Raw genomic sequence first — 18,998 nt, forward strand, 5'->3', positions numbered from 1 at the left:
TGCTGTGTTCTGATTAAAGAGTACCTAAAGACTAATTTTTCTAACTGGAATAGCTTGGTTGGCAAACTTTTGATTTCCAGCTAATACTTCCAGGCATAACCTGATTGGGTGTCAGTGAATTGTTTTCAAATAAATTAGTGTGGTTGAGTTTACGACAGTTTGGGCTATTTTAGTTGAAAAGTGGCATTTTTATGTAAAGACTACATAATATGAGGCTTTGCAACAGGCTTGTAATTTGCTTTTTGCTTTCCATTCTAAATACAATCAATTATTAATAAGCTTTTATTTTCTATACTTACAGCTTTTTGGGGGTCAAGACTTGAAGGAACTCAAAGATTTCGTCATTGACATTGGAAATATGGCCTTTTCAATTGTTAAAAAGAATTCCCTGGCATTGCTGCACAAGGTAATTAGAGCATTCATTCCCCCAATTTCCTCCTCCATCTTAAATGAACATTTTATAGTTGAGTACTGACAGGCTATTTGACCTTCTTACAACTCTTCTTCATCTATACATTTCTTACCAGAGTTGTGAGATACAATTCAGTTGTATGAAGTCTGACATTCTCCCTTTCCACCCCACCTTCTTCAAGGGTGTAGAGGCTAACTGTAATGCTCTTATTTCCACTGTTGGCTGAAGCATGAGTACAGTGGAGATTTGAGTCTGAAACATCTTGGTCAAGTCAGCATCTTCCAAGTAGTGACATGGTATCCTGGAAAAGAAACTATTCTTCTTGAGTGAGGTCAGCAGACCGAAGCGGAATTGAAGTCAACCTGATGATTTTCACCTTACTATCAAATGCCAAGTTATTGGTAGGAGTCATGGGACTTAAATCAAAAAGAGAAATCCTAAATTATTTTTCTCCCGAAACCTGAAGACAATGAATGTGATTGTGATGACTATGAACAGCTAATTTTGTGTTAGCCAGAAATGGAATTTTAGAATTGTTGGTGCCACTTTGTTATATATTTACTGAATAAACCAAATATGCATGTATTTCTTATAATGATATGCCTTTTGGAGATATCTTCAGTGTAGAAAATGATTGCAGTATCTTTAGAGTGAACTGCTTTATGAAGTTCCCAAGTAAGGAAAATATAGTTGTATCGTTACCATTTGTATTCATTCATTAGTATAATTTGTTGAAGTACACAGAGTCATGTATCATCAAGATTATACATAAATCAACATTAAATGGTAATTTTATTGTATTTATAATTTTTTTAAAAGAAATACACAAATAGTTTTATTCAGGTTATCTAGGCCAACATTTCGATATTAAAATATTCTTTTTTTATTTCTTAGTTGTTTAACTATCGCATAGTTGACACTGACTTAGCACTGGCATACTGCACATTGTTACCAAAGAATGTTGTATTTGAGAAGCTGTGGAATTTCATCAATGATGCATGGCAAAATTATAACAAAATTCTGGTATGTATAACTCTTTGTTAAAATCCTTAAATTATGATATTGGATTAATATTTGTGCATTTATCACAGAGTCAAAATCTTGTGTTTTGAGGAAACAGTTAGAGTCATAGAGTTATAGAATGTACAGCATGGAAACAAACCCTTCGGTCCAACCCTTCCATGCTAACCAGTTATCCCAACCCAATCTAGTCCCACCTGCCAGCACCCGGCCCATATCCGTCCAAACCCTTCTTATTTATATACCAATCCAGATGCCTCTTAAATGTTGCAATTGTACCAGTCTCCACCACTTCCTCTGGCAGATCATTCCGTACACGTACCACCCTCTGTGTGAAAAAGTTGCCCCTTAGGTCCCTTTTATATCTTTCCCCTCTCACCCTAAACCTATGCCTCCAGTTCTGGACGCCCCAACCCCAGAAAAAAGACTGTGTCTATTTATCCTATCCATGCCCCTCATGATTTTGTAAACCTGTATAAGGTCACCCCTCAGCCTCCAAGAGGGAAAACAGCCCTAGCCTGTTCAGCCTCTCCCTATAGCTCAAATCCTTCAGCCCTGGCAACATCCTCATAAATCTTTTCTGAACCCTTTCAAGTTTCACAATATCTTTCTGATAGGAAGGAGACCAGAATTGCATGCAATATTCTAACAGTGGCCTAACCAATGTACTGTACAGCCGCAACATGACCTCCCAACTCCTGTACTGAATATTCTGACCAATAAAAGAAAGCATACCAAACGCCTTCGTCACCATTCTACCTAGTTTTGTTCGGGACTACTTTCAGATTCTCAGGATGAAATCACTCCACAGAGGCCAGTATCCCGTCACCCTTTATTTACATTTGACACTGATCCAGTTTCCTCAGAGTCAGCTCTGAGTGAACAGGATGTCTGACACTCCTGTTCTTATCTGTCAGCCAAGCCTCCCTGACTGGACTAGATTAACAGCCCCAATCAGGGAACTCATATTCTATGAGCTCTACCTGGCTTACCTCATTGTAATCATTACACACAAGCACCTGGTACTGTTCTTCATTTGTTCCTTGGTGTCGTTTCAAATTTGGATTCCAAATATAAGTTCCAATTTAAATCAATAAAGTAAGATCCAATTCCTATCCAATTTCAACTTTTTGACACTAAGAAGCTGAAATCAGACAAGCATAAGTCCAATTTTATGTAAATAACAGAATAAATTAATTTCTGCATAGTTGATCATGTTAACAAAGAAGGCTGATGAGGATATTACTGTTGAGGTGGTGCACTTGGACCACATCAATGAAATGAAATAATAACAACAAACGTTTGAGCAGTTATCTCTCATGCAATAAAAGGGACAGTACAAATATGGATGCAAAATTGGCTGAATGACTGGAAACTGAGTTGTGGTTAATGTTTGGGAGTTCCTCAGTGTTTGGTATCCTTGCCGTTCCTGTTGTATATTAATGATCTAGATCTTGGTGTTCAAGTCTGGAAGAATTATGTACTGTGGGGAAAACGGTGTCAAATTTCAAAAGGACATTGGTTAATGGAGTGGGTGGACAAGTGACAGACAACATTTAATGCCGAAAAATGTGAAGTTGTGATTCACTTTGGCTGAAATAAAGAGCACATTCTAAAATGTGTTAACGGAGCAGAGGAACCGAGGGGTATATATACATAAATGATGGGTGACATGAAGGTTGACAGCATGGTTTAGTAAAGCATACAGGGTTCTGGACTTGCTTTATGAGAGGATACAGTACAGAAGCAAAGGAGCTAGGTTCAATTTGAGGTCAGGAACTTTAGTTACATTGGTAGATTAGAGAAGTTTGGGCTTTGTTCCTTGAAGAACAGAAGATTAAGAGATGACTTGGTAAATGTGCTCAAAAGCATGAGGTGTCTGGACAGATGTATAAAAACTATTTTCCTTATTTTTAAAAATATATATATACATACTAAGCTAATTGACCAAAGAGGCAATGGCAACTTGTAACATAGACAATGGAAAATGTAGGCAGGGGTTCAGATCCGGAATTGGCTTTTTAAAATACCCTTTAGGGTTTCTGGCCTTCATTTGATGAGATAATATTTATTGGCCATCCGTAATTGCCTTTGAGAAGGTGTGGTGAACTACCTTCTTGAACCATTGAACTGTTAAGAGTGTAGCTGCCTTTTCTAGTTCATATCCCACAGCAAGCAACATTTCATCACTCAGAAGTGCCCCTGTCAATGATGCCAGTTCCTTAAACCACCTACAATCAGCTCCACTGTTCTCAGAACTTCTTGTGAAGGCAGGTTCAACAGAGCATTCAAGAGGGAATTGAATTGTTATCTGAAAAATAAAAATCAGCAGAGCAATGGGGAGAATATGGAAGAATGACGTCAGGTGAATTAATTCTACTGCGAACCACTGTGCACACAAGAGACCAAATGGCCCTTTTCCTCTGCTGGAACAATTGTCATTCTGTAATGGATGTAATTACAAGATATGTTTGTGCCGGATTTTTTTTAAAGACCTGTGTTTAAGGCTAATGCTACCACTAGATGGAGCATCATGTGCATGTGCACAAAATTAGAGCTGATGTGATGCTGGTATAAATTGAATTGTCCCATGATTTAGCCAGTTATGTATCCAGTCTTTTTGGCCAGCTTCAAACAATTTGCTAGCTTTTGAGTTCAGAGCCTATACTGAGTTACAAGCCAAAAATAGAACGACAAGCAGGAAGATTACATGATTTGGAGATGCCGGTGATTGCAGTACCAGTCTGAATTACAGATGAGATCCCAACTGGAGTCAAATCATTCCCATGCATTGTAGGTGCATACAGGCAACTTCCCACGTGCACAATAGATCCTACCTTCAGTGGCGCTGTGCATTGAGAATAAACTCCCCAAAAAGATAGTCTTTGGAGGAGTATTTCAAGGAAGTGGAACAGAGTCTAAGATTGAAGGGTATGGAGTAGTGAATTTGTGAGACAGTATTTGCATTATTAGGAACAGCTTAGAGATTCTCCTATCAATTAAACTGTATTGTGTATGGCATGTTTTTTCTTGAAATTCCACCCCCCCCCGCCCAGCTTCCCAAACATTTGAATTCTCATTTATCACCTATACAATTTAAACTAGATAATGTACAATATTCTTTCCACAACCTAAAGACTTCTCGGCAGACACATCTTATTCCATCTATTCACACTCAAAAGTAAATTAACTATTCAATATCTTAATTGCTTTTCTTTTAAAAATAATTTTTTTTTTGTATTGCATTAACATTGCATGTTAGCTGATTCATTTTCGAACATAAACTAATTTTATCTGCAGCATTGCTTCTGGTCAATAAGGTTTTGTTAAAGTATAGTTGTGTTAGAATATAGTTTTATTAACAGGAGTTCTAATTTGTTGTGCAGGATTGAGAGAAACTGGGAAAGGGGACTTAGCTCTAGATATATTAGATTGTCTGTCTTGTCAATTCCAGGAACATTCTCGAGGAGGAGAAGTTCTGAGAACATTGGAGCAGATTATAGGAGGTTTAAGAAACTGACATCATTGGCAGGGACATTGCTGAGTGATGAAATGTCGATTGCTGTGGGATATGAACTAGAAAGTGCAGCCACCAGCACAGAAGGAGGCTATTGTTATGCAAGTGTTGGCTCTCTAAAGGAGCACTTCATCTTGTGTAACATTCCTGACATTTTATCCTATCATTGTGGCAATTTCTTCCTTTTCAAATAATCATCCATTTCTCTTTTGAAAGCTTTAATTCACTGTAGCTCCACCACACACAGGCAGTCCATTCCAGATTCTAGAGGATCGCTGTGTGAGAAAGCATTTCCATATGTTGTCATTACTTCATTGGCAAATTACTGTATCGGTGTGATCTTGTTGGTTTTACAATCGAGAACAATTTCTCCATATCTACTCTGTTTAAACCCTCATGATTTGAATACCTTCTTTCAACCTTCTGTCCTCCAAGGGGAAGGATATCATGTCTTTTTGGAGCATCCATGGCAGACACTGACAGTATTGGGATTTCTTAGACTTAGACATTTCTTTTGCTGGATGTTTCAGAAATCACACATTCCTATCAGGACCATCAGGAGCCATTGCATTCCCCTATTTCCCCACAACTGGGGGCCTGGGTGGCAGGGTGGCACAGTGGCTAGCACTGTTGCCTCACAGCGCGAGACCCAAGTTCAATTCCCGCCTCAGGCAACTGTCTGTGTGACTTTGCACATTCTCCCCGTGTCTGCGTGGGTTTCCTCCGGGTGCACCAGTTTCCTCCCACAGTCCAGAAGTGTGCAGGTTAGGTGAATTGGCCAAGCTAAATTGCCCGTAGTGTTAGGTGAAGGGGTAAATGTAGGGGAATGGGCCTGGGTGGGTTGCTCTTCAGAGGGTCAGTGTGGACTTGCTGGCCTGAAGGGCCTGTTTCCACACTTCAGGGAATCTAATCTTAAAAAAAAATCCTTTTATACCCTTTAGTATCCATCAATCCACCTGTGGCCTTTTTATACCCCTTTAATCGTCACTTTCTTTATCTGTCTTAGAATTTCTCTTGACTTAGCAAAGTTAATAATAGTGTACCAAATGGCAATTTGTACAGTCTTTAACACAAGCATCCAGAAATATAAAAAGTTATTGGGCATAACTCCAGTTTTTTTTTAAAATGCAGGCTCCACATTTCAAATTTAAAAATCCCTCCAGCCCCAAAATTCAAGTCTTTATGAAAATTAGAGAAGGAAATGGCTTGCAGTGATTGGCTGCTCTCTGTTAACCAACAACAGTGCAATAATTCAGACATCATTTCAGCTGGGTTTAAATCACTTACAGAAAAATATAATTTTGTTTCTCCAATTCTAAAGTGAGCATTTTTTGAAAAATCCATTCTCTATTTAATTTTCTTTTTGGCACTTCCTTGCTACCAAATGGCATTTCTCAATCTGTCTCTGGTTGTTCATCATGAAACTTTTGGGAGCTGTCTGGAGATTTTACCAGCTAATACAAACTTTTTTTTTGTCAGTGACCTTGATTGCTCTAACCCCTAAAATCTGTTTTGTTTGCTCACGTGTATCTTGCCCTCAGTGCAGTTGTGATCTTTCTTGTCAAAGAAATGCCTAGTTTGAAGGTACTGTTGCATACCATTAGATGCCACTAGTGTGATTGATATTGTTACGTTATGTGTAAACATTATCTATTGTGACTTTTTTTTAAATCTTGAGATAATGCATTTTGATATGCATAGTTTAAGCTTTCATAACCTTTGATAATTTTGGACTTTGCATGGTGGCCCTGTTCTGTTACTAGGGCAAGTATGGTATATGTAAAGAAAAATTCCTTTTTCAGTCATTACAGGAGAGTAACTGTTGGAACTGTCCTGTTTTCCTTTTCATTTATTAAGTTTTACTGTTTCAGGCAGTTGCTGTTGTTGGTGCTAAACTGGCTGATTTGCTTCAGGATGAGCAACAGAAAGAGAAGTTCAATTCCTTAATTGTTGATACGGAATGGTGTGTGAAGCTCAGTAAACTTGGAGTAAGTAACTTCAGTAAAATGTTGTTTTAACAAGGAATATTCTCACTGGCAGGTACAGCTCAGTGACCTGCTGATAATTAACTAAACAAATGAGTTAGCCAATTGGTAGTTACTTTTGCTTTTCCAGGATTTCCCTAGTGTTGGCATAGGCCCTTGCTATGAGGAGAAACCACAGTTCAGCCATGGCAGACAACAATGGTTTTGGGAGGACTGCTTCCTCAACGGTTCACTACAAATAAGGCCTCCAGCAGCAGCTGTTTGCAGAGGGATACCTGACTGATCCCAATGCATTCTTAAAAAAAACTAATTGACCTTTGAGAATGCTTTGGTATCTGTGAAGCAGCTTTGAAAGGCCAGAAACTTTGTGAAGTTATCTAACACCTTCAACTGGACATCTATTTTATGGTGGTCTCTTAATTGGCTGCACTCAAAATCCTAAGTGGAGTCCCATCATCTCTCAACATGTGTTTACCACCAGCTTTCAGTCCCACAGTGAGACTACCTCTGATTCCACAAAATTCCAGCCAATATGTGTTTTGTGCTGGTGTGTACAGAAGTAGCCACACGATTCAGAGCATATGAAATAGCATGGCTGGATATGGACATGACTGGTAAAATATCATCTTTCCTGTCTACCATCCCTTTTTCCTGATGTCACATACTGTTCTGATTTTTATTATCATTGCCGTGTCAAGATCCAGGAATTCTAGACCTAATACCTTTCTGGCAGAATTGATGAAGAATTGAAATGGATTAGAAAAATGTCACATTTTTACCACTGTGGGGAATCCAGAGATGGACAATCATTTCAACCTTGCCCTGCCAGTATTTCCCATGTCCCAGGAACTTAGTTAAAGAATTACAATGCAGTTTTGGTGTCGGTAGAGAGCATTTTCCACTTATTACAAATGTTAGACTTCTGTGTAAATCAGGATTTCACACAGATCAGTTAAATGTTGCTGGATTGTCTCCTTCAAGCAGGACTCTGCCACCAAATTTTGGCTGTTGCACTCTTCACTGATGCTGCCATGGTAGTGTATGTGTGTCATTGGTATTTAAATACACAGTACAATTTATTTCATTTGACAAATTTTCAGTCACTTCCTGAACATCTCCTCATGTGTTGTTGTGATTTGGTAATTTCTCAGAACCCTTAATGTCTGGTTTATCTAGATCTCATTCCAGTCGACACTTCGAGATAATCCAGCAAAAAGAAAGGAATGTGTTTATGTCCTGGTGCAAAATCCAAATGTGAACTCCCAGCTAATAATGCAGTATTGCAGGTAATTAAAATTCATGAAACATGACTGTCATCTTCGTGTGCTTCATTGAGGATTTCTACAGCCACAAGAAATAGGTATGTCAGGACCATGGACAGAAGAACTACTTTGATAATTTCCACAGCATGGCTTACCTCACTTCTTGAAGGTATGTCTGTTTGTCACATTCCTGAGGTTGGGAGAGGAGTTTTTTTTTATTCTCAATATGTGGACAGAATTTTGAAGTTTGCAAAAGTCCACCACCTTTGAAGACTCCAGCTGGAATGGCATTGGTGCCACAGGTTTGTTACAGTTCTCCCAATGGTGGTTTGCTGATGAATTCTACAATAGGAGACTGAGGGGATAGCCTGGAGAGTTCCAATTGTCACAGTGGATTCATGATGATTGAACAGTTCAAAATGTTCCTTCCAATTTTGGTGGATGTTATTGTCATCTTTCAGAAGAGAACTTAAGTGTAGTGACTTCAGCAATTTCCTTCCAGTCAATAAAGGTCTTCAGAAATGCAACTTAGCCATTTATCAATAAATCATCAATGAGAGAACTGAAACAAGCAATTTCACGCAGAGGGTGGTGCCTGTATGGAATGAGCTGCCAGAAGAAATGGCGGAGGCTGATACAATTCCACCATTTATAAAACAGCTGGATGGGTATATGAATAGGAGGACCTTAGAGGGAATGGCCCAAATGTTGACAAATGATTCTGGATTAGTTTAGGATATCTGGTCGGCATGGACAAGTTGGACTGAAGGGTCTGTTTCCATGCGATACGTCTCCAAGACGCAAGAACATAGATGACTTTAAAGACATGAAACCAGGATTCTTTATTCCACAAGCATCAGTTCGTTACAAATATGAAGGGAAGTTAAGGTTAAATTAGCGAAAAAGTATTTAATGGTATGAATCCTGCAGTTCATATCTGATTATGGAAATACTTTGTCTGTCCCTCTCTGCTTGAGGCTTCTTTCTGACAAAGACACTCTTCCTTCCCAGAAAGAGCAGCTTGACTGCTTGAGCTCCTCTTCTCTATTCCCTTCCTTACCATTATCATCTGCAGCTGAAGGCCCCGTACACAATGATGACCTTATTTATTGTGTAAAGACCATATCTTTTTATTTTTCTATATTCTTGATTATGAAAAAAGATTTTCAAAAACCGCAAAGATGCGGAAAGAATTGCTGCACTTTTTAAAAACAAATTACCAACACACATCGTTAGTGCAGTTTACCCTGCTGTTTGTTCAAGCAGTTGGGGAACTTAATACTGATGAGTTGGAGATGGACATGTACGAAGGGTTAATCAGTTGGCAACAAGTAGATGATAGATTTGTAGAGGGGTGTCCTGTTGTCAATGACAAAAGCCTTCTACCTGCCAACAACTGTGATTTTATCCCAGATAGTTGAACAACTTGTGGGTGTTAATATTTGGCCAGAAACCATCGGATCTCTGGAAAGGAAGTAACTGTCCCCTCTCTGCTTTCAATACACCTTAAGCCTGAAGATAGCCAGTTTACTTCCTTTCATCAGTTGCTGTAAACTGTGACTTTTAAAATAAGTCATTGACTTTACAGATGTGAACAAGTTGCCTGTGTAAGTAAGTAAAATTACCTGGAGAAAGTAGATTTAGGAGCAGCGGATAAGTTAGGGAATTTTGAATATTTTAATAAAATTTTTAATTTTTATGATAACCCCAGGAGGAGTGGGGGTAGGGGTTTAATTTTCAGCACGCTAGCCCAGTAAGGCATGACAATTGCTCGTAATTGTATATAGTAATGGAAATAGTTTGAAATCTTTTATTACTCAGCCTTTAGATATTAACTGAATTACATATTTCCTTAGTTTGAAACTTCGTGATCAGTTGAATGTCTTAATACTTTTTTCTTGTAGTGCTTTTGGACTGAACAGTGACATTGCACTGCAATTATACATAGAGACATCTCTTCTACAAGGCATAAGTGGCCACCATGGTGAAGGAGAGCCAGGAAGCATAAAACAAACCCCTGCTGAGCTTTTGGAAAGAGCTATGGAAGTCTTGCCTTTATTAAAGTATAAAACTGACCTGGTCATTAGTTTGAGTGGTACTTTACACAAGGTAAACTATTTTGGAAATAATTTAGACAAGCATCTGTGTTCTACTTTTAAAGCAGTAATTGTAAAACAATATTGTAGGTTTTTCAGCAGCTCGCTGTGTTTTGAGATACTTGATAACTGTGGTTCTTCTTCAAATGATAGTTTTAAGGAATTCTCCAAAAGGAGGCCCTTTGATTCCCTTCTTAAACATATCGGTGACACATGTGTATTACTGTTTTTGACTTTATGACAGAACCAGAGACTCTGGGGAACAGGAACTAACTGTTATCTCCATTATGTTTGTGCCAACTCTTTGTCATCCCACAGCCTTATATCATTATCTGCTTCAAATATCTATTTATTTATTTTTCTGTGACAAGAAATAATGGCCTCTGCCTCAATCATGCCTTATTGTGATAATCCCAGACTTCATCCTAATAAATGTACACAGTATGTCATCTGACTTTTCAAATGTTCCCTCCATGATGAAATGTCCAATTGTACACAGTACAGTAACTGTGGTCTAAAGTTGGCACCGATATACGATTTATCTGTGCCTAACTCCGAGCCCAGTTCATCCTGTTTTCCTTAAATTTGGTTGAGAATTACTGGCAACCAAAGACAAATTCAGACAGATATGTTATTCAGTGGAACTTGCTGGTGATGCTGTCTTCAGTGTGGTTACCATGTGCAGAGGTTCTGGGATTGTGCTTGTGTTTTTCCAACAACAATCTAAGTGTAGTCTCTTGAAGACTTTTATCCTGCTGTGCATTTTAAAAGTAAATAATTGTCTGCATTTATTGAATATTAATGTGTGCTTCTGTCTTAAATTTAAGATGGATCCATATAACTATGAAATCATTGAAAGTGCTTTAAAGATTATGAAATTGGCGAATGAACCTTCTATGAATTTTAACTTGGATCAGGTAGGAACAAATAGGTCAGAAGTCTTAATGTCATCTTTATTTGCAAATGATTATGGTTAAGTAAACAAAAGTTGCTTGATGCTTTCAATTCAATTTAAAATGGGTTTTTGAGAGGAATGTGTGGATCTTTAAAGTGAGTTTTTAAGGCAGGAACAAATAGTTTTGAATCAAGATATATGTGAAGATTTGTTTCAGTTCTTAGCTCTCTGCAACTGAAAAAAAATGGGTTTTGCAAAGAAATTACAGTACACCTGACATATTTAGGAATTATTTGTGCATAATTGCTGGCCTAGGTAGAATGGAATTATGTGAGCTTATTAACCCACAAATTTTACAATAAACAAAATCTTGTTTTAATAGGCTTTAAATCTTTTACAACATTTGTACTCCTACAAACGAATTTCACCACCTGGGAACTTGGAACTTCAGTACCTACAGAAGCATTCAATTGACCTTTCACCAATGGCTGAGAGCAGATTACCATTCCACCCACTCTTCTTTGAAGCTACCCAAAGATTCTGGAGTATAATATGTAAGTATATAAAATTAAAATTTGAGCTTTCTAAAGAATAGTACAGAACCATCAAGATTTCACAATATTCTCCATTAACTCACAAGTAATAGCAGTACAACAGAAGTTTGAGTTCACTTTTAAAAAGGGTTGTGTTTGTTGACTTTGTTTTTGGTAGAAGAAAAATCAAAAATGTTTCTATTTGGTCCTGGGATGATGATGTTGCTGTCTAGGCCAATTTTCTTTGCCCATTCTTCATTGCAAAGAGGGTAGCTAAGAGTAGATCACAGTGCTACGGGTGTGAAGTCACACCTAAACAAGACTAGGTAAGAATAACAGTTTCCTTCCCTAAAAGACATCCGTGAACTAGAAGAATTGGTTGAGAGGGGATTAAAAGCATCTATCGACAATTAATCTTTTTGTCTTTAAAAAGGTTTTGTAATGTCCGTTTCAGATGGGACTCTATTGTGGTTTATTCTAAAGCGGAGAGGGAAAATAAATAGAATGAACATTTCCGTGTGAAACACGAACAAAAGGATTTCAATCACTCTCTATAAATAGAAGTTAGTACTTTTGATGCAGTTTAAAACCAATTCACTGCAGCATTCGGGTTCGATAGCCAAAGCACGTTTTATTTTGAGACTATTTGTTTGTTAAAATATGTGAAAAATCAGTAAAATTTCAACAGTGCTCAAACTAGGGATGGTAAATACCATGTTATATGAATATAAGCAATCAACGATATACATCCAAACATCTCTAAAGCTTTTATCAGTTTACTTATCATAGAACAGTCAGAAATTGTTTTTGTGGGTCATAGATTCTGAACCAGAATGTTTTGAATGCTGAATTCCTGATTAAGATAAGCATTCTTTTTAATAGAGCCAAGGTAGATAAAGCTGTACAAAAATTAAATTAGAGTTATGGTAACTCCTACAAAGCCCATGGGGACATCACTAAGCTCCTTACAAAGCTTGTTGACTGTGGGTTCCCCTGTTCACAGGCAATGGAACTTATCACCCTTTTATAAAGAAAATCCAGATTGCCCATAATAGTCTTTGCATGTGAACACATTGGTAATGGAAAAAAGAAAGCTGTCTCCTGTCTGTCCCAGTTTGGGACTAATTTATGTACACTGAGTAGTGACTGTATTTTGGTGTTCAACAACAAGGAATGTTCCTTTCTGGTCAGGCTTCCCGAATTGTAATTTAATATTATTCAGTAGCAAATGTTGAATACTGCACAAAAAGACTCCAAGGAGAATGTTCTTAAATTAATTACAGATTTCTCAATGCAAAATTTCCATTATGTTCATATACCCAGTAAAATTTGAGCTATTTAACTACGAAGAGATTCAAAAATATGTGGCTGGATTGAATTTCAGTGGCATACTTCTGTGCTGTGAGATTATTTCAACCCATTGTGCCTGTGCCAGCCTTTCAAAATTTTAACCAACTCCATTTCTGCATCAACTAATCTGCTGCTTAAACCTTTGTCTGTGCTTTGGTACTTGTACACTTGATTGTCCTGGTGCCCTTATGGCCAGCAGCCCACAATCTACCCTCCATATTTGAGGTCATCCTAAAGAATGCTGGCTGTCTACTTTCACCAAGTGTCTTTCAACCATCACCCTTATGCCTGCTGACCTGCATTGACTCCCACTTAATCAGACCTCAGTTTTAATATTCTCTCCTTTTTTATCAATCACTTTATGGCCTTATCCTATCTGTATTTGTCATCTTTAGTCTCTTTCTTAAATCATTTTGTCTTCTATCTCTTTTTCACCTTTAAGACTTTCTTTGACAAAGTTTTAAAATATTTGCCCTAGCTTCACTTAATGTAAGTCTGTGTCAAATTTTACTTCACAAAACTTGTGTGACATATTACATTGTTTTCTATGTTTGAGGTGCTATGTAAATAAAGTTGTTGTTTAAAGAAGTGATTCAACTATTTTACCCCGATTTCTTTTACAAGATGCCTTCAATTTGTGTCCTCACGTTATTGACTCTGCTGCAGTAATAGTCTGTTCTTTACTAACCGAAAGAGAACAATAAATTCTTTAAGATCTCCTTGAAATTGAAATCCATCATTCCTGATATCATTTCCAGAATATCTCCACTGCACTCTTCCCAGTCTTTAACGTTCTTCTTGAAGAATTAGATCTTAGCCATTTATTCATAAGGCTTGGAATAACTTTGTTGCCTTTGTACTCCACAAGCTTAATTTTCGCTCAGTGTGGTAGATATTGGAGATCATCATGAAGGCAGATGGGATCCCTGGTGCTACAGTTTTGCAAAGTGGGTTGGAAGTCTGCACTTGCACTGCTGACCTAGCCAACTCCATTGCAGGGTTAGTGTCTCCAAGGTCCCCCAGAATTTTCAAAAAGACTTGCCAGCTCCTTGAAGATACATGCTTTAGATTTTGTAAACCGCAATCTGGATTCAGGACATTTTGAAAAAAATTGTGCTCAAAGGATCTTGCCAATGCTAAGACCATAAGAAATAGGAGTGGAAGTAAAGCCATTTGACCCATCGAGTCCACTCCATCATTCAATCATGGCTGATGGGCATTTCAATGCCACTTATCTGCACTCTCCTGTATCCCTTAATTCCTTGCAACATATAGAATTTATCTCTGCCTTGAAGACATTTAATGTCCCGGCCTCCACTGTACTCCGTGGCAATGAATTCCACAGGCCCACCACTCTCTAGCTGAAGAAATACCTCATCATTTTCATTCTAAATTGACCCCCTCTAATTCTAAGGCTGTGCACATGGGTCCTAGTATCCCCCGCCTGACGGAAACGATTTCCCAGTGTCCACCCTTTCTAAGCCATGCATTATCTTGTAAATTTCTATTAGATCTCCCCTCAACCTTCTAAACGCTAACATTCATTGTATGTTAGGCCTATTATTCCAGGGATCATCTGTATGAATCTCCGCTGGACACGCTCCAGTCCTAGTATGTCCTTCCTGAGGTGTGGGGCCCAAAACTGAACACCGTACTCTAAATGGGGCCTAACCAGAGCTTTATAAAGTCTCAGTAGCACATTGCTGCTTTTACAGTCCAACCCTCTTGAGATAAATGGTAACATTGCATTTGCTTTCTTAACCACAGACTCAACCTGCAAGTTAACCTTTAGAGAATCCTGTACTAGCACTCCCAGATTCTTTTCTACTTTGGCTTTATGAATTTTCTCACCGTTTATAAAATAGTCCATGCCTATGTTTTTTTTTCCAATGTGCAAGATCTCGCATTTGCTCACATTGAATTTCATCAGCCATTTCTTAGACTATTCTCCTAAACTGTCTAAATCTTTCTGCAGCCTCCCCACCTCCTCAGAACTGCCTGTCCACCTAACTCTGTATCATGGCAAACTTTGCCAGAATGCCCCCATCTCTTTGTCCAGATCACTTAAATACAGGGTGAACAGCTGCGGCCCAACACTGAACCCTGCGGGACCCCACTTGTCACCATCTGCCATTCCAAAAATGAACCTTTTATCCCAACTCTCTGCCTTCTGTCAGACAACTAATCCTCAATCTATACCAGTAGTTTACTCCAAACACCATGGGCCCTCGCCTTACTCAGCAGTCTCCCGTGAGGCATCTTATCAAAGGCCTTTTGGGCGTCTAGGTAGATAATATCCACAGGGTTTTCCTGGTCTAACCTACTTGTTACCTCTTCAAAGAATTCTAACAGGTTTGTCAGGCACAACCTCCCCTTACTAAATCCATGCTGACTTGTTCTAATTCAGTCCTACACTTCCAAGAATTTAGAAATCTCATCCTTCACGATGGATTTTAGAATTTTGCCTGCAACCACCTTTAAGCTAATCTGCCTATAATTTTACATCTTTTTGTATTGATCATTTCTTGAACAAAGGGTTCACACCAGCGATTTTCCAATCATCTGGGATTTTCCCTGACTCCATATTTTTGAAAGATTACAACCAATGCCTCTGCTATTTCTTCAGCCAGTTCCCTCAGAACTCTAGGATGTAGCCCATTCAGACCAGGAGATTTATCAATTTTTAGACCTTTTAGCTTTTCAAGTACTTCCTCCTTTGTAATGGCCACCCATACTCAACTCTGCCCCTTGACTCTCCTTAATTGTTGCGATATTACTCATGTTTTCCACTGTGAAGAACGATATATAAAGTATATATTGAATTCTTCAGCTATTTCCTTGTCTCCCATCATTAGCTTCCCTGCTTCAATTTGGAGCGGCCCAATCTCTACTTTTGCCTCTTGTTTGTTTCTTATGTATTGAAAGAAACTTGTACGATCATTTCTAATATTACTGGCTAGCTTACCTTCCTATTTGATCTTCTCTTTCCTTATTTCTCTCTTTCTTATCCTTTGTTTGTTTTTGTAGTTTTCCCCATCTTCTGATTTCCCAGTGCTCTGGGCTACTTTATAGGCTCTCTCTCTTCTTCTGTAATACATTTCCTGAGTTCCTTCATCAGCTAATCTACCCAATCCCCCACAGTAATCTTCTTTTTCTTCGGGATGTACCTTTACGGTGTCCTCAATTACACCCAGAAACACCTGCTGCTATCGCTCTACTGTCTTTCCCACTAGGTTCTGCTTCCCTTCTTGCCTTACATGTCTTGCTACCAATGCCCACATTCTCCATACCCACTTACCCAGCAGGCAGTATACCTAGGGGTTCAGATACATAGTAGACAAGGGGATGACAAAGGCATTTGGCATAGTGGATTTTGGGTAGTTCTCTTTCATTCATATTTTAACTGATTACAAGGTGAGGTGAGTTTTTCTGTGTGTTTGGTTAAATTAGCAGAAGCATTTGGCATGCATGCTTGCCTTTAATAATCAGGGCATTCAGTATAGCAGTTGAGATGTTATGTTGTGGCTGAATAGTACATTAGTGAGACCACTTTTGGAGTACTGTGTACAATTCTGGTCTCCCTTCTATAGGAAGGATATTATTAAATTGGAAAGGGTACTGAAAGGATTTACAAGGACATTACGTGGACTGGAGAGGGTTTGAGTTCTAAGGAGAGGCTAGAAACGCTGGGACTTTTTTCCCTGAAGCGTAGGAGGTTGAGGGGTGGGGTGATCTTAGAGTTTTATAAACTCATGAAGGGCATAGATGAGGTGAAAAGAAAAGGTTTTTTTTCCCGACAAGTAGTGGTGTTTAGAACTAGGGGGCATAAGTTTAAGGTGAGAGGAGAAAGATTTAAGAGACCAAAGAGGGAATTTTTTCACCTGGAGGGTGGTGCATATTTTTACGACACAGCAGTGAACCCTTCTGCTAATTTAACCAAACACACAGAAAAATTCACCTCACCTTGTAATCTATTAAAATATGAATGACAGAGAACTACCCAAAATCCACTATTTAAAATACAGTTTGTTCTTTTATTCCAAAAGAGAATATTAAACAATAACTATTTACAACTCCAACAAGCCTTCTTTCTCTTAAAGGCTTGTTACCTACCTCCCACTCTATAACAATATATTGATTCAATAAAGCCCATATTAAATTTACAGCAAATAAATTTTCAAAACCCGACCGCAGTTGTCATCTTTGGGTGTTGATTTTCCCCTGTTTGTAGATTTCCCTGTGTTGTCTTTGGTCTTCAGTGCAGATTTTCATATGAAAAAGGTACCTTTTAGAGAGTGCTTGTGGCAGTTTGTATGACAATGGCAGTTGGTGCTCTTTCTCTGACTAACTGTCCAAAATGCTTGCTTTTAATACCCCAAAACATTAGATTGTCTCATTGCTTCGATGTTGTCAAAACAGTAAAATTCAAATTTGATTGGGTTTTAGTATCTTGGGGCATAATTTAAACTGATTGTTATATTTTCACAGCAGTTCAAATTTAACCAATCAATCTCAGGTATTTGTTTCATAGCCAAAGGTTACATGCTTCCAATTTTCCAGCACACGCTGAGACTGCTGTCAGCCCCATGACAGGTGCCTGCATTCACTCACTCTCTCTTAAAGATGCAGTACACTCCTTCAACTTCATAACGGGTGAACTGGCAGAGGAAGTGGTAGGTGCAAGTACAATTGAAACATTTAAAAGACATTGGAATAGGTATGTGAATAAGAAACATTTAGAGGCATACAGACCAAAAACTGGCAAGCGGAGCTAGTTTAGTTTGGAAAACCTGGTTGGCATGGACAAGTTGGACTGAAGAGTCATACAGCACAGAAACAGACCCTATAACTAGTGAGCCATATGTTAACGTTAGTAAGTTTTGAAATGTGCTAAAAAAAAACCCGTTCAGAAATCTGCTTTGCAATGATCTTTTGGTCTTATAACTCTATAAATGTGTCAGTCAAACAGAGCCATAATGGTATCAGTGACAGATGCATTACCTCACTTCATTGTTCTTAATCTTGTCAGCATACAGACATTGAAAATGAAATTTTTAAACAACATAACTTGTATTCTCATAAAGATGTCAGCAAACCAAAACAAATACACTTTCCATCCATGAAAACACAAACCCTTGCTAAGTTAATGTGTTACTTAATCTTGGAGTCCAGTCAGACAGTAGCATGGGAGGTATGGATGTGTGTACTCTGGATGGTTGAGCAGAGAACGTGTGGGACCGAGTAGAAGAGGACTAGGAGGTTAACAACCTAAAAGCACACATTTTTTTTCTCTCCCCTCATGGCTACCTGTGAACTGCTTCTGCAGTCAGTGGGTCTGAATCCATTTTCTGTTCCTGCCTTTCAGAAACAAAAATATGGGGTGGCATCCTTTTAAAGGAAGTGGATCTGCTGTGTTGGGAAAGACCACAGCCGATCAGGCAGCGAGGAGCAAAGCTCTTCATCAGGAATGACTGGTTTCGAAACATTGATTCTCCTGCTCCTCAGACGCTGTCTGACTGGCTATGCTTTTCCAGCACCACACACTCTACTCTGATCCATACACACACCACTTCTGTGTGAAAAGGTTGCTCCTTAAGTCTCTTTTAAATCTCCCCCCCCCCCCACCCCACCTTAAACCTCTGCCCTCTGTTTTGAGCTCTCCCACTACCTCAGGTAAAATACCTTGTCTGTTTATTCTATCTATGCCCCTCATGATTTTATAAATCTCTGTAAGGTCACCCCTTAGCCTCCAATGCTCCAGGGAAAATAATTGCACCTGAATTACTTACTTACCATTTTAGAAGTCAATTAAAGGTGAACCACATTACTGTGCTTTTGAAGACACATGTAGGTTAGACTAGGCAAGAATGGCAGATTCCCTAAAATATATTAGTGAAGCAACTCCATTTATACAACAGCTAGCTCGTA

General features: G+C 38.6%; 1 protein-coding gene across 1 annotated transcript in view; it reads left to right on the forward strand.

The window, feature by feature from the left end:
- The window catches only part of kntc1 (kinetochore associated 1), a 152,923-nt gene that overhangs the window by 76,345 nt on the left and 57,580 nt on the right, over positions 1-18,998 (forward strand). The window contains exons 40-46 of the mRNA XM_060843653.1: positions 302-406; positions 1,307-1,435; positions 6,821-6,937; positions 8,111-8,220; positions 10,101-10,305; positions 11,120-11,209; positions 11,570-11,741. Coding sequence (XP_060699636.1) covers positions 302-406; positions 1,307-1,435; positions 6,821-6,937; positions 8,111-8,220; positions 10,101-10,305; positions 11,120-11,209; positions 11,570-11,741 — 928 coding nt within the window. The remainder of the gene's footprint in view (positions 1-301; positions 407-1,306; positions 1,436-6,820; positions 6,938-8,110; positions 8,221-10,100; positions 10,306-11,119; positions 11,210-11,569; positions 11,742-18,998) is intronic.

The sequence above is a fragment of the Hemiscyllium ocellatum genome, chromosome 24, assembly GCF_020745735.1.
Source record: "Hemiscyllium ocellatum isolate sHemOce1 chromosome 24, sHemOce1.pat.X.cur, whole genome shotgun sequence".
NCBI lineage: Eukaryota > Metazoa > Chordata > Chondrichthyes > Orectolobiformes > Hemiscylliidae > Hemiscyllium > Hemiscyllium ocellatum.